The 14,633-nt window shown below is 55.6% G+C and overlaps 2 protein-coding genes across 6 annotated transcripts; both read left to right on the top strand.

Moving 5' to 3' along the window:
* Positions 1-15: 15 nt before the first annotated feature.
* ELMO3 (engulfment and cell motility 3) lies at positions 16-7,994 on the top strand. Of its 5 annotated transcripts, XM_069026639.1 has the most exons (20): positions 17-215; positions 287-327; positions 456-528; positions 602-652; positions 1,125-1,294; positions 2,106-2,205; positions 2,310-2,461; positions 2,543-2,621; positions 2,999-3,049; positions 3,410-3,532; positions 3,687-3,818; positions 4,092-4,196; positions 4,698-4,806; positions 5,016-5,152; positions 5,245-5,408; positions 5,519-5,631; positions 5,885-5,989; positions 6,322-6,404; positions 6,613-6,693; positions 6,860-7,994. In XM_069026639.1, the coding sequence occupies exons 1-20, from the start codon at positions 138-140 to the stop codon at positions 7,070-7,072; spliced, it is 2,160 nt and encodes a 719-aa protein (XP_068882740.1). In that variant the 5' UTR covers positions 17-137; the 3' UTR covers positions 7,073-7,994. The 5 variants fall into 5 exon arrangements, with proteins under 5 accessions (XP_068882742.1, XP_068882740.1, XP_068882741.1 ...); XM_069026640.1 differs by lacking the exon at positions 602-652; XM_069026641.1 differs by lacking the exons at positions 4,092-4,196; positions 4,698-4,806 and having other exon boundaries at positions 16-215; positions 5,060-5,152.
* Positions 7,995-9,186: 1,192 nt separating this feature from the next.
* Positions 9,187-14,448, top strand: TMEM208 (transmembrane protein 208). Its single transcript, XM_069026650.1, has 6 exons — positions 9,187-9,293; positions 9,365-9,460; positions 9,553-9,612; positions 9,730-9,866; positions 12,872-12,956; positions 14,001-14,448. Exons 1-6 carry the CDS (start codon positions 9,288-9,290, stop codon positions 14,136-14,138), a joined length of 522 nt encoding a protein of 173 aa, XP_068882751.1. The 5' UTR covers positions 9,187-9,287; the 3' UTR covers positions 14,139-14,448.
* Positions 14,449-14,633: the final 185 nt, after the last annotated feature.

Raw genomic sequence — 14,633 nt, forward strand, 5'->3', positions numbered from 1 at the left:
TCAGGTGAGGGGGCCGGGCCTGCCCGGGGCTGGGGTGGTGGCACAAGGCCTCGGTGCGGCGGCCTGGCCCTTCGTGAGGGGAGGCGGCGGCGGCAGCAACGCGGAACTGCCGGCGGTGCGGAGCGGCCGCGGGAGCCATGCCGCCGCCCAAGGACGTGGTGAAGATCGCCATCCAGATGGTGGGAGCCATCCCGCAGCTCATCGAGCTCCAGCAGGTACTGCCCGGCACCCCCGCACCCCTCCCCGGGCCCCCCACCCCAGCTCACGGCCGGCCTCCCTCTCGCAGACCAAGCCGCTCGCTTCAGTGCTCAAGGACGTCTGTGATGCGTGAGTACCGCCCTCGCTGCCTGCCACCGCGCCGTGACAGGTCCTGACAGCCCGTGGCCGGGCTGCGGTGACCCGGTGGCTGCCGGCACCAGCCGAACGGGGCTGTGACCGGCCGCCCGTGGCCGCAGGTGGAGCCTGCCCAACGCCGAGCGCTACGCCCTGCAGTACGCGGACGGGCGGCAGACCTACATCACCGAGTCGGTGAGACACCTCCCAGCCCCCGACCCCGCCGCTGCAGCGCCCACCGGCTCACCGGCTCCTTTTCTCCTTTCAGAACCGCAGGGACATTAAGAACGGGAGCATTTTACGGCTGACCACCTCCCCGGTACATCCCTCTGCCCCCCTATTTCCTCCTCCGCTGCGTGCTCTGGTGGGATGTGCCCCTGCAGTGGGTGCTCCAAGCCCTCTGCTTGTGACTCCCTTGGTGACTTGAGCTCATGATGGCTCTTCTCTGTGCCTCAGACCCAGCAGAAATAATACAGGCAGGAGACATGTCTCAACCTTCATTTTCCCTTGGCAGAGCTTGGGGGAGTTTGAAGAGAAACTAAATATCCTGAAATGTTTTGGATGCATGGGCCAACTCATCAAGTGTTCTTGGTGTCATGCCAGTTTGACCTCCATCCTCAGCTCCATCTGGTCTCTGCTCTGGTGGCTCTGTTTCTTGGTCCAGCTCCTCACTGGGGCTGCTCTAGCCTGAGACTCCTTCCAAAACTTGCACTTCAACTCTTACAGCCACCTTCAAGCTTCTCACTGTCTTTCGATGAGCCCCTTTGGCTTGATTCTTTTCTTCCTGGTAGGACCAAGAAGCACAGCGGTTATACACTGGGATCCAGAGCAAGAATGTGGATGTGAAGACTGACTCACTGAAGAAGCTTGCAGGCCTCTCCCAGGATGTTACCTTTGCTCAAGAGTTCATCAGCAGGAATGGCTTGAAGCAAATCTACTCTATTGTGGAAGAAGGAAATGAGTGAGTATCAGGACGGGACTTTCCTTGCACTCCTTGCCTTTTCTTCTCCCTTGCTAATGCTGCATGAGCTCCAAGCTGGGCGTTGGAGTGGACTCTTTGTGTTCCTGACTTGTTGATGCCTGTACTGTGGCTGTGTCCCTGCACGCTGGCAGCCGGGGGGAAGGTCCCCAGGGATATGCAGTCCTGACTCCTTGTGAATGTGCCCAGACTTGAACCTTCCATCCCTTCTCTGGCTGGGTTATCTGTAGCCTCATGGGGTTTGCTACCAGGAAACCTCCTGAGATCATCTTGGCCCCCAGTGCTGTTCCTCATTTCTGCCACCCTGAATGATCCCTCTGTCTTGAGGTTTTAGCTGCAAGAGATTTGCAGGGATCTCAAAAACACCCTGGTTGCCAAATACCAGCGCCTGTGTGACTCTTTCAGGATGTGATGGTGCAGCTCCCCTGAGCTCCTGTCACACAGAGAATGTGGAACCAAGCAACACAGCACATTTCTTGGAAGCTGGGGGAGAGATATGGGGTGGTTCAGCTTTCCCGAGGGCTTGTCTGCAGTGATCTTTGTACCATAGTGATGCAGCTTTCCAACTACTGAAATTCCTCTGCCTTGACTTCCTGGGGAAGTCAAGTTCCTGGGATGACTAAGTGACAGTCTGTTTTCTTACCCAACAGTCTCTTTCCTTTCTCCTGCTCACTGCTCTTCTCTCTAGCTGTTTCTAACATGCCCACCAATGTTCAATTGCACAGACACCACTGTAGGATGGGAGTGGGGTACTTGGAGCCATCCTCACTGTATTTGTTCATCTGTCCCTCAGTACAGGGGAGATGCTGGCTCACACCCTGAAAGCCTTCACAGAGCTGATGGAGCATGACTTTGTTTCCTGGGAAAATCTTAGTACAGTCTTCATCAAGAAGGTAAGAGTCTTCTACAGTATCCACAGTTTGTGCCTGTGGGATTCCCTGTCGTCCTTGTGCCCCAGGCTCAGCCTGCCATTGACAGATGGTTTTGTGTCTCATAGATAGTGAGTTATGTCAACATGAATGCAGTGGATGCATCTATCCAGCAGCTCTCCTTGTCTATCTTGGAGAATATGGTGCCTACCAGTCGCCTCCTCTTTGAGCTGGTCAAAAAAGAAGTGACATTGGACCGTCTTCTCACCCACCTGCAGGCGTAAGTGGAGAGGCCAGAGCACCATTTGCCCCCGTCCTCAGAGCTGGTGACTCTCACATGCTCCTGCTCTTCCTCCCACAGGACAAATGCCGAGCTGCAGCTGAAGGCGATGGCTCTGCTCATTGCGCTGCTGCTGAGCGCGACCGACACTGAGCGGCGGGTGAGGGGCACCATGGCAGGGTGGTGGCTTTGCAGAGTCAGGCACCACAGTGCCTCTGTCACCGGGGTGCTCTGCTGAGAGCCCTCAGCTGTCAGGAGTTTTGTCTCAAATGACAGAAGTATCACAGTTGGTGGTGGCACAGTGATTGTGATGGCCCAGCCTCTGGCACATCTGAGCTCTCAGGGGTCTGGGCATCCCTGTGATGGGACCTTGGGGAGCTGGGTCCTCTGCTGTGGGGTTTGTGCTCTTTGGGATGGCAGGGCTGCAAGAAGAGCCCAGAGATGTTTAAAGTCTGTGTCCTTACTCCGCCTCCTCCTTTTTGGGGGAAATGGTGGAGTGCTGAGCTGGGGAATATCTCACAGCCTTTTTTTTCCTAGGACATGATGGACTATCTGAGGGAGAAGAACCTCAGGCAGTTTATCCACAAGGTGAGGAGCTGGGGTTGTGCAAGGGTCTGCTCTGTGCTTCATTCTCTGTCCTTCCTCCCCAGGCCCTGTCCCCTGAGCCCCAACCTTTGATGACCGTGCTTGGCTGGGTTGCCTGTGTGCCCCATACCCCTTCCTTCATAATGCCTGTGGGTGCTGCTCTGCTGGCACCCACGTGCCCAGGGTTGCACCCCCATCTGCCTGCAGTTCAGTGCATACAGGTCTTGCCTAACCCCAAGGGGAGCTTCCCACTTCCCAACACCCTTTTGAGCAGCAGGACCTGCTGGGATTTGGCTGTTGGGTCCTGTGCTTGGACTGGAAGTAGCAGCATGGGGGAACCTTCTATCTTGTGATCTCCTGTAGAACATCATCCACAGCTCCGAGCCACTGGGGGATGAGATGGCCCATTACCTTTACGTGCTGCAGTCTGTCAGCCTCAACCTGTGCGAGCATCGCATGAAAACATCCATGGATCCCTACTCACAGGTCTGGGAGTACTGTCCTTGCAAGTCTGGACCTGGTCTCTTCCACCTGTGGAAGTAGTTCACATTTGGGTGAACCCAACACATTTGTGTTTGTCCTGGGAGAACCTGCTTCTGTGGGGCTCACCAGCATCCCCTTCTCTCCGCTCTCCCTCCAGGAACAGCGGGATCTCCTCCAGTCCCTGCGCCAAACTGCCTTTGAGTCAGAGAGCGAGGTGCCCACTGGCAGCTTCAGCACCGAGCGCCGGCGATCCCTGTGTGCCAAGGAATTCCGCAAGCTGGGCTTCATGGTGCGTCCCCCCTGCATCCCCTCCCCAGCCCCATGCTGGCTCCACCACATGGCCTTGGTGGCACCTTCTGATGGCTCCCCTAAGCCTAATATCCCTGTTGATGCTGATGGACCACCATGCCATATCTCCCTTCTGCTCCCTCGGGACTCCTGAACAGCGAGTGCTGTGGAGCTGCTGGGACTCAAAGGCCAGCCCCGTGGCTGTGTTGGGAAGACACTGCTGCTCGAAGAACAAAGCAGCAGCTGCTAAATTGCATCCTCTGTGTCCTCCTAGAACAACAGCAACCCTGCAGAGGATCTGCGCCGTGCCCCACCAGGACTCCTTGCCCTGGACAACATGGTGTATTTCTCCAGGAACACCCCTAATGCCTACAGCAGGGTGGGTGCTGTGCTCTCCCAGGGAACTCCCTGGTGGAGAGGGGCTGGTGGATCTCTACCTTCTATTCCTTTTCTTGTGATCTGTCCTTGGCCACAGCCAGGCAAGTGTCCTACTGTTGCTCTCAGATGGAGGCGAGTCCTCCCTGTGGATAGGAGAAGCCATTTGAGGCCAGTCCCTCTGAAGGGTCCCCATAATTTTTAGGGGTTTGCTCACAGCTTGGTTTCCAGGCCTTAAGCAAACTGGGGCAATTTGGGCAAAACAAGCAGGGCGTGAGCCATGCTCCAACCCGCAGTGCCTGTGACCAGCTCCCACACTGCCACAAGGGAAGGAGGAGGCTGGGGCTGGATTTTGGGAAGAGTGGATCACTTTTTTAGGGATGGCTTTTCCTGTCGGGGGGGACAGCTCAACTAGGAATGCAGGAGGAGCATGGCATGTCTGACACCCACTGTTGGGGCAGCCCTCCAAGTCCATGTAACATGAGGTCATGGCCCTCTTCTCCAGTTTGTCCTCGAGAACAGCAGCCGGGAAGACAAACACGAATGTCCCTTTGCTCGAAGCAGCATCCAGCTCACCCTGATCCTCTGCGAGATCCTGCACATTGGAGAGCCGTGTACGTGTGCCCAAGCTTGTCCTCCCTGCCCTGCTGCTTGGGGGACAAGCTGCCGGGGCAGGGGACTGCATCCATGTGGCCACCAGGCTCTGGCATGACCAACAGCATGGAAAGGGGATGTAGGGCTGGGAAATACCCAGGTTCCCCTGGACACTTAAATCCCCTGGAAAAACCGGGGAGTCTGGCATCATCTGTCCTTCTCACCACAGGCTCGGAGACGGCTCAGGCCTTTTACCCTATGTTCTTCGGGCAGGATCATTTCTTTGAAGAGCTATTCTGCATCTGCATCCAGCTGGTGAACAAGACCTGGAAGGAGATGAGAGCAACCCAGGAGGACTTTGACAAAGTGAGGGGGAATGCTTCTTCCCTGGATGGGAGCACAAATTCAGGGATTTGGAGAGCGTAGCCAAACTGAAGTTGGTGTCCTGGGCCTGGCAGGTGATGCAGGTGGTGCGGGAGCAGATCACCAGGACCCTGTCCCTCAAGCCCACATCCCTGGAGCTATTCAAGACCAGAGTGAATGCATTGAACTACAGCGAGATCCTGAAGCTGCGGCAGACGGAGCGGCTGCACCAGGAGGAGACGCTGGCTGTGCCCGTGCTGTGAGTGGGCTGTGGTGGGCGCCTGAGGCAGGGACAATGCTGTGGGGCTGGGAGGTCAGCGAGCACCTGTTGAAATGGCTGTGCTCCTCTTCTGCTGGCTTTCACCCCAGGGAACTGAGGGAGAAGCTGAAGCCAGAGCTCCTGGAGCTGATCCGACAGCAGCGCCTGCTGCACCTCTGTGAGGGAACGCTCTTCCGCAAGATCAGCAGCCGCCGCAGGCAGGGTGGGTGCCAGACCCGTGCTGCAGGGTGGGGGGCCTGGGAGGGGGCCAGAGGCTTATTCCCATGTCCCCTGCCACTGGGGAAGTCCCGTTTAATCTGTGGGAGTAGAATGCTTGACTCCCTGGACAGCTGGTGTGGGCTAACCCGTGGGCTGGGAGAAATGGGGAGTGCTGATAAGGGGGCAGCTCCATCCCCCTTGGGAAGGGCATCTCTGCAAAGGGAGGCTGAGCATTTCCTGTGGCTCTTCTGCTGCAGACAAGCTGTGGTACTGCCGCCTGTCCCCCAACCACAAGGTGCTGCACTATGGGGATGTGGAGGAGGGGGTGCAGTCTCCCCCCATCGAGAGCCTACCAGAGAAAAGTAGGTGATGGAGAGAGACTGGGAAGGAGGGAGGGGAGCCCTTTGATAACCCCCAGGTTTAAGACTGCCTGAAGGTGGAATTGCCCCTCTGCCTGGCTGCTATGCAGCTGTCCCAGTGTCTGCTGATATTGTGGGACTGGGAGCTGTGGGAGTTAGGCTGGGGCAGACTGGCTTCCCAAAGGGAGCTGCAGAGTGGCTTGAGCCCCCCACCCCAAGCCGTGGATGGCTGTGAGTCCCCACACTTGGGTTGTACTGGACTCTGCGCACTGGGGACCTGAAGGAGGGGGACAGGAAGAGGGAGAGGGAACTCACAGCTCCTCCACTTGCCCCAGTTCCTGTGGCAGACATGAAGATGCTGCTGGTGGGGAAAGAGTGTCCACACACAAAGGAGAAGAGCTCCGGGAAGCAGAACAAGGTCAGCACTTCACACTGCATCCTGCCCAGCTGGGGATGGGTTTTGGGGCTGGGTGGATGGTGGCAAGTTGGGTGATTTCATGGACAGAGACCTCTTGGGTCTCCTGGAGTGCGGAGGAGGAGTCTGGGGGCAGTTCCTGCCCTGAACCCCGCCGCGGCTGGGAGGAGTCCAGCTGAGCAGCTGGCTACTCCCTGTGCTGTCCCTGCAGGATGTCCTGGAGCTGGCCTTCTCCATTGTGCACGACATGGAGGAATACTGCCTCAACTTCATTGCCCCCACCCGGTACGAGGTGAGCTCCAAGGGCCCACTGGGGCCAAGAGATGTCCTTGCCAGGGGACAGCAGGCAGGGGAGGGAGTCGTGTGTGTCCCTGGGGGTGGAAGCTACAGCAGGGGGGAGATGGGCTCTCTGGATGCCCAGGGCTGGTGCCAGACATGCCCGTGCTCTGCTTCCCCAGTTCTGCCTCTGGACAGATGGGCTGAATGTGCTCCTGGGCAAGGAGATGACAAGTGAGCGAACGCAAACAGACCTCGATGTCCTGCTGTCCATGGAGCTCAAGCTGCGGCTGCTGGACCTGGAGAACATCAGCATTCCCGACAATCCCCCTCCTGTCCCAAAGCCCCCCAGCAACTTAAACTTCTGCTATGACTTCAGCCATGCAGAGCAGTGAATTCCTCCCCGTGCCCTGTCCCCACCCTCTATGCCCCTCAAAATCAAACCCCTCCTTCCAGGCTCTGTCCTTCATCTCTGGCCCAAAGGGACAAGCCCAGGTGCTAGCTGGGGGCTTGGGTGTCCCACCCTTCCCTGCCTGTGTTCTGCTCTCCTGCAAGAGCATGGGAATGAGCTACCGAGCATCAGCCTCCTGTTCAAGGGGGGTGACCTGGCTGTTCTGTCCCACTGCCATGGGCAGGGTGAGATGAAATACCAACAGTCAAACCCCTTTGTGGTGGCACTCATTCCCCCACACTTCAGCCAGGCTTTGGGCAGAGAGGGTAAGGATGTGGGCAGGAATAAAGGTACAGGCAGCCCTGGGATAGCTGGAGGGCGAGTAACACTACAAAGGTACGAATCTGCACTGCCTCACTTTCACCGTCATTGTAGGGGATCCTTTCTGGACAACAAAGTGGTTAGAAAAAGGCTAGAACGCACCTTTCCATTGAGTTTGTCAAGCAGATGGCATCTCCAGGGCATGATGTGCCTGCCCTGCCATGTCCCTCCTGCACTGAAAGGTGTTTTTGCTGAGCCCTCTGCACTGTCCTGAAATGGGGGTGTTTAGGGTACAAGCCCCCTTTTCCCAGCACCATTCATCTGGGCCTGGTGTGAGGAGGAGACCCCCGTCTGCCCATCGTGCCAATCCTGGTGCCTTCCCCCACCTGGGGCAGATACTTGCACACTTCAGCCATGCTGCTGCACTACTGCACCACGACAAGCTACCTCCTCCCCAGCCCCACAGCCCCCATCCCAGTGCCCTGCACCTCCTCGTGCCTGCAGCTTCTCCCAAGGGTGTTGTGCTAACAGCCACAGGTCAGCAAGGATCCAACCGTGCCTCTGCCTCCTGTGTATTGGGACAATAAACGCTTGTGGAGAGCTCAGAGCTGTGTCCTTTCCAAAGGTTTGGGGAAGGGCTCAGACTGACTGAGGGTCAAAAGGGGCCGAAGTGCATAAGGCTGGGATGGCAGCACTGTGGGAGCTGGGCACGAAGAAGAAGCTGGGAGGACGGCTGGCAAGAGAATCTTGTTCCTGGTGTTGAGGCATGTGCTCAGAGTTGAGTTCCCTACAGCTAAGACTACAGCTAAGGCCATTTCCAGCCTAGCAAGGCTTGGGAGCACTGTGGATAGTCCCAGTCATATGCTGGACAGGCTCAGATCTTGCTGGTGCTTCTGGGGCTTCCAGCTTGGAGGGTAGCATTCTGGTCCTACAGAGGCTGTTACATGGGAAGATGAGGCTGGCAAAGTGTCTGTGAGGCTGCTGCCCTGCAGGGCCAGGGTCTGCAGCCCCAGCTCTCACCTCGTGTCAAACCATCTCCCAGGAGGCAGCCAAGCTATGGTGAATGCAGGCCAAAGGCTGTGCAGGACCCTGGCACAGCTGGAGTGCTGTGGGAGACCTCCAAGGGCCAAGGGGAGGTGATGGGCACAGGCGGGCCAAGGGGCTGTGAGAGGAGCTGAAATAGGAAGGGCTGACACCAGCACCCCAAATCCTTTGGCTGCGCAGGGTCGGGCTGGGGAAAGGCCTTGAGGTTCCCAGGGGATGGGAAGCAGAGAAATCCCCCGAGGACTTGGCACGTGTGTGTCCCCAGGCCCACAGAGGGGAACGTGAGTCTGGGCTCTTCAGTACAAGAGAAACATAAGAGTTCCCAAAGCGGGTCCAGCGGAAGGCAACAAAGATGATTAAGAGTCTGAAGCATCTCTCTTAGGAGGAAAGTGAGGGAGCTGTTCAGCCTTGAGGAGTCGACTGAGACGACCTCATCAATGTCTGTCAGTATCTGCAGGGAGGTGTCAGAGGACGGACCAGGCTCTGCTCGGTGGTGCCCAGCAAAAAGACAAGAGGCAACGGGCAGAAACTGATGCACAGGAAGTTCCACAAGAAAATGAGGAAGAACTTCTTCGCTGTGCGGGTAATAACACAAAGGAACAGAAAGGTTGCCCAGAAAGGGTGTGGCGTCTCCCTCACTGGAGATATTCAAAACCCATTTCTGGAATGACCCTGCTTGAGCAGAGATGTTGACCACACGACCCCTTCCAACGTCACTATTTTACGATTCTGTGGGAGGGCCCCGAGGCAGGGCCGTCCCCTCCCGGCCCGAGGCGGGCCCGGCCGCCGGCCCCGGGCTCTGTCCCGCCGCTTCCGCCGCGTCACGGGAAGCGGAGCGCGGAGCCGACGCGGCCATGGCGGTGAGTGCGGGGCCGGGGTTACGGGGTCCGGGGCTCCGGGGAGACGCTGACCGCCTCTCTTGGCTCCGCAGCCCAAGGGGAAGGCGGGGACCAAGGGCAAGAAGCAGATATTCGAGGAGAACCGGGAGACACTGCGCTTCTACCTCCGCATCATCCTGGGAGCCTCCGTGAGTGCGGCCGGGAGAGCCCGGCGGGGCGCGGGGCCGGGCCGGGGCGGGAGCGGGCAGACAGGGAAAGCCGTGCCGTGCTCTCTCCGCAGGCCATCTACGCCGTGGTGAACCTGGTCATCTTCTCCTCCGCCGCCTCCGCCTGGACGTGGGTGAGTGCCGGGCACCGTCTTCTGCCCCGGCGGGGGCACCTGGGCTGGGGTTCATTCATGGCACCCAGGCCCCCGGGGTCGTGGCTGTCGCGGCTGACAGCGGTTTCTTTGTTGCAGGTCGCGTTCGTTTTCAGCTTGGTGGTCTACGGCACCAGCTACCGGTCCATGAACTCCATGGCAAAGCCGTCTTTCACAGACGATGGCAGCCTTGCTGACGGGGGAATTGACCTGAATATGGAGCAGGGGATGGCAGAGTGAGTGTCCACACCCACACGAGTCCAGGTGAGCAGGACCTGCTGCCTGAGCGTGCACGGAGAGCCAGGAGAGGCCCCCGAGGAGAAGGCTGGGCCTCAGCTCCCCCCCTCAGCTTGCCCACTGGCATGGGCATGAGGGGAGCTGGAAGTCTGTAGCCATTTTTTCTGAGAGTGTACCTTAACTGTCCTTATTACCTGAATACTCGGCTTGGTGTGCCCCAGTCAGGAGCCACCACGTGGGTGTGTCAGCCTGGCATGGTCACTGTCCATAGGGCTGAGCTGTAGAGGTAAGGGATTACAAAGGGTTCAGCAGGAGCAGTTTACAATCATCTTTCAGTTAACAAACAGCACTGACGTGCACACTGCTGCAGCACACAGTGATAGGTATTTTCTTTTTAAACTAGCATTGCAGGTAATGCTTGACAGAGCAGAAGGGCACATGCTGCCAGTTACCCCATCCTGGCTGCAAACTCATCGTGTCTTGAAATACTCTACACACTAAAAATTCTCCCCTCTATCTCAGCCAGCTCCTGTCACCTCCTCAGCCATTTCTGTGCTCCATGCTTGTGCATTCTTCATGTCTCTCTGCAGACAGCACCAAGTGTTTGCCTGTCCAGTGTTCTTGGCAAAACTGTCTTTTTCTTGGTCAAGGAATGCCACAGTATTGTAGGAAACACACTAGTAATTCCTGCAAAGCGCTGCTAAATAAAATTAGGAGACAGCAGCACTGGTACAGGAGAAATACCTTTAGATTTACGTGTTTTCCAGCAGTGAGCCTCAAACTAGTTATAGAAAACTGCCAGGTAGTTGTGGAAACATTGGGCTTTGCTCTCTGTCCTCCCTGCCCTCAGCCTCTGCTGGTCCAGCCTGTGCTGGGGATCTTCAGTGTGTGCTCAGCAAGGTGCTGGGGTCCTTGGCTTCCTCATCCCGTGTCTTTGGCCTGCAGTTCCAGGTTTATCTCTGTCCTTCCCTTGCTGCCAGGCTTTTGAAGAAGCACAGTGGGGCCTTATTTCCAGCTGAGCCCTCTGTGTTGTGTCAGGTGTTCTCATGCTGTCAGGGTCATACATTGATGTATATAGTTTTATTAATATAAGTTTTGATTTTTGCTTGGGGATGTTATCAGCAGGCAGTGGAGAACAGAACCTGCACAGAATGAGCTCTCATCATGTGTTTGTGTTGGTGGAATGGTACCTTTTCTGCCTGCAGCAGGAGTGACTGAGATGTCTGGTGCAAGAGACTCAGACAAGGGACAAGGTGGCCAGGAGGAGAAGGGGTGTGACTTGTGAGCTGGGTGCTTTTACCCCCCCTCTTCATTTCCATGCTGGTCAGCTAAGTGTTTTTCTCCCATTTTACACTGGTTTGGCTCTCTAGAGTGGAATTGCGAAATATTTTGAATACCGTTTTAGTGAAACACAATGTGGGACAGTCAAAGAGAGAAAATACAGAAGTTTGATGTTTGAGGTGTGCTCCTGGTTGTGGAAGATGCCTCTGGGAGTTGTGGAAGGCACTGAGACAGAGTGCCTGATAACTGCTCTGTGTGTGTGATGGGGCTGTCAGGGGAAATGACTGACAGGAGGCAGCACAGGGATCCCAGCACCTGCTGTGAAAAGGTGACAGGCACAGCCATAGCACTGCTGCAGTCCTGGTTGCAGATGTGCTTCCCTTGCTACTGAGGCAGAGAGGTTTTTCTGCCTGAGCCGTTGGGGATAGGGTTTATGACACATTACAGTGAATTAATGCTTATCTGAGGCATGGGCTATGCAAAACACGGGAGGCAGACTTCTAAAAGCAAAACCTTCAGAGCTGAAGTTCCCATCCTTACCCTGTACCTCTAAATTACCTCTCTGGGGATCAGGGAACCACCCTAGGCTAGCAGTTACTTCAGAAAGCAGTGGATGTTTTCCAGCCTCTCAGCTGCCTGTGCTGCAGCTGATTAATGCTGCTCCTTTGGAGCTTCTTCTGGAGCACTCTGGATTTCATGGCATTTCTCTCATGCTTTCTCTGGCTGAAATGGATGCTTTGTGTTGCTCTGGGGTTGAGGATGGCCCATCCTGCTGGTCTCTGGGAGAGTTGGGTTTGGTGGGAGCTCTGTCTTCGCCCCTCTGTGGCCTCTGGTAATACCAGAGGTCACTGAACCCTTAGTGTCTTGTGCTAGAGCTGTTAATGGTGGATTCTGCAGTGTCTTGAGTCAATGTTGGTTTTGCCATTGCCTTTGTTTTCTTGTCTCCGTTCTTGGATGTGGCTCAAGGGTTTTTTACTCCAGCAGATGATTTAACCAGAGTGAGAGTCGGCCTTTTTTCTAAACCTTCATGGCACTCCCCGAGGCTTGTGTTGAAAAACTAATACCTGTTTACCTCTCCTGGGTGTCAGATCCCCCGAGGGTGGTGGTTGAGGCGTGGGCAGCTTATTCCCCTCCAAAGCTGCTCCCAGCTATGCCTCAGGCTGGCATGGAAGAGCCGGAGTCAGATAAGCAGGAGGGGAGGAGGAGCTGTCTGTTGCTGTAGCTCAGCTTGCGGTGTGCTTGTCCTGCGGTGACCCCGAGTGTGTCTGTCAGCCTGTGAAATGGCACAGGGAATGGCTCCCTTCGGCACAGCCAGTCGTGAGCAGTTACACTTCATGTCATGATAGGTGTCAAATCAGTGAGTGCTGGCTGCTGTTTCAGCTGTGGGGGTGGGGGGTGGTTTTGTTGCTGATTTCCAACCCCCAGCAATTCCTCAGCTTTCTCCATGTTCTTTTTTCAGAGGGAGTTCATCTCTTTTAATTCATCAAAGTATTTTGCTGTTGTTGTTTGTTTACTGCTCTGATTCTCCTCGATAACTGTGTGTGGCAAAGCAGGGACAACAAAACCCAGGGACAGTCCCTGCGTTGGGCAGGGTCTCTCCCCGGAGGCAGTGCAGACTGTGCTGGCAGAGCAGCTACAGATTGTGCTGGCAGAGGAGAGACTGTGCTGCCGTGTTTGGCAGGGGTTGGAATGAAAGCTTAATGCTTTGTTTTTCTTCCCTCAGGCACCTCAAGGATGTGATCCTGCTGACAGCTATAGTCCAAGTGCTGAGCTGCTTCTCGCTCTACGTCTGGTACTTCTGGCTCTTGGTAAGCCCCAGCCCCTGCTGTTTCCCATCTTGCTCTGCACTGTTGTTGTCTTTCCCTGTCTTCAATATGGAGGACATTATTTATCCATTTCATTTCAGTGTCCTGTTTCAGGCCTGAACTATTTTCTGGTATGTTTTTTAATCTCTTTGTCAAATCTTGTTAAAAATGAGGCCACACAAAGCAAAGAAGTCGTGATCCCTGTGAGTAAACCACGCAAAAACTAGGCTGGCCTTTGTCTTTCCCTCTGGTCCCATGAAAGGGCAACAAGCAACATGAGGCAGATCAAAGCTGTCTTGGTGCACAGAGCCTTTCTGTGTCTGGAACAAACAGTGTTTCTTCTTGTTTGGCTTTTTCAGCCATTCAGCGTGGACCAAGGCTGGGATCTGCTGGACACTGTGCCTCTGGGTAGATAAAATGCTACAGGCTTTCATTCCCCATAACACACCAAACTCTTTCTGCTCCTGAAACATTTTTCATGTGCCTCCAGCTAAAACTGCTTGTGCAGAAGGAGAAAAACATCTCCATTTAGTTAAAAAATCCCACAGTTGCTTTGAGGATATCCCACAAAGGTACAGAAGGCAATTGTGGGAGCATGGAAAGTTATCCCAGTTCAGTCCTTGATCTCATTTCAGTGCTCACCCACAAATTTCTCTCTAGCTGGCCTGGCAGAGGGCAGCCTAGATTTGGCTGTCCCCTGGAGACCATCTGGATTGCTTTTTTAATAAATTCAGAGAAATGTGGGTGTATTTTCCAAAGGAAGGAGAGGCGGAATGTCTGGACAGTTGGATCCCTCTGGGTAATTCAGACCTGATGCTGGGGTTTCCGTGTATGAAGCCTGAGCACTGTATATGTTCCTCAGCCACGAAATGAACTCAGGCCATTTATTTTGGACGCCTGCCACTGCCTTTAAGTTCCGTGCACCCTGAGATGCCTCGGATCCAGCTGCTTTGTTCCCCTCAGAAGGACTGGCTCTGCTGCCCGCAGCACCCCCTCTGCCAGCACTGTCCCCAGAGTGACCAAGTTTGTGCCACGTGTGTTTTGCAGGCTCCGGGGCGCGCTCTCTACCTCCTGTGGGTGAACATCCTGGGGCCCTGGTTCACAGCCGAGTCCTCGCCCGCCGCTCAGGAGCCAAACGAGAAGAAGCAGCGCCGACAGGAACGCCGACAGATGAAGCGCTTCTAGCCCTGCCTGGGGACAGATCAACACCCTCTCCCATCTCCATGCTGTTATTTCATCAGGGATGCGACCAAAACCAATCCAAAATCACCACAGTAGCTCTGTTGCCCTCTGTCACTGCTGCCATTCCGCCAAAAAGGCTGCAAGAGACTTCCCCTGGTTGGGTCTTAGCACAGACTGAGGCCTTGCTCCTTGGGCTGACAAGGGGGTGATGCTGGGATGTGTGTAAATATCTTTTTAAAGCAGTGATGTATCGCGTTCAGGGTTGGGGAGTGCAATGTTGGAGGAAATAATACATTAAAGAGCAGAGTCTTAATGCAGCGTGCTGGCAGTGGGTTTGTGTAGGGGAGCTGTGAAAAGTGCCAGCATATTTTTGGAGAGCTGGACCAGAGGGGAGCAGAATCCCCAAAGCTAAGTGCTCTCCTCCCTTTCCCAAGCTTGGTCTTTGCTGCCCTGCCTGCCATAGCCTCTGCACCCTGTGCAGAAACTGCAGCTGCCCTG

Source organism: Aphelocoma coerulescens, chromosome 11 (genome assembly GCF_041296385.1).
Source record: "Aphelocoma coerulescens isolate FSJ_1873_10779 chromosome 11, UR_Acoe_1.0, whole genome shotgun sequence".
Lineage (NCBI taxonomy): Eukaryota > Metazoa > Chordata > Aves > Passeriformes > Corvidae > Aphelocoma > Aphelocoma coerulescens.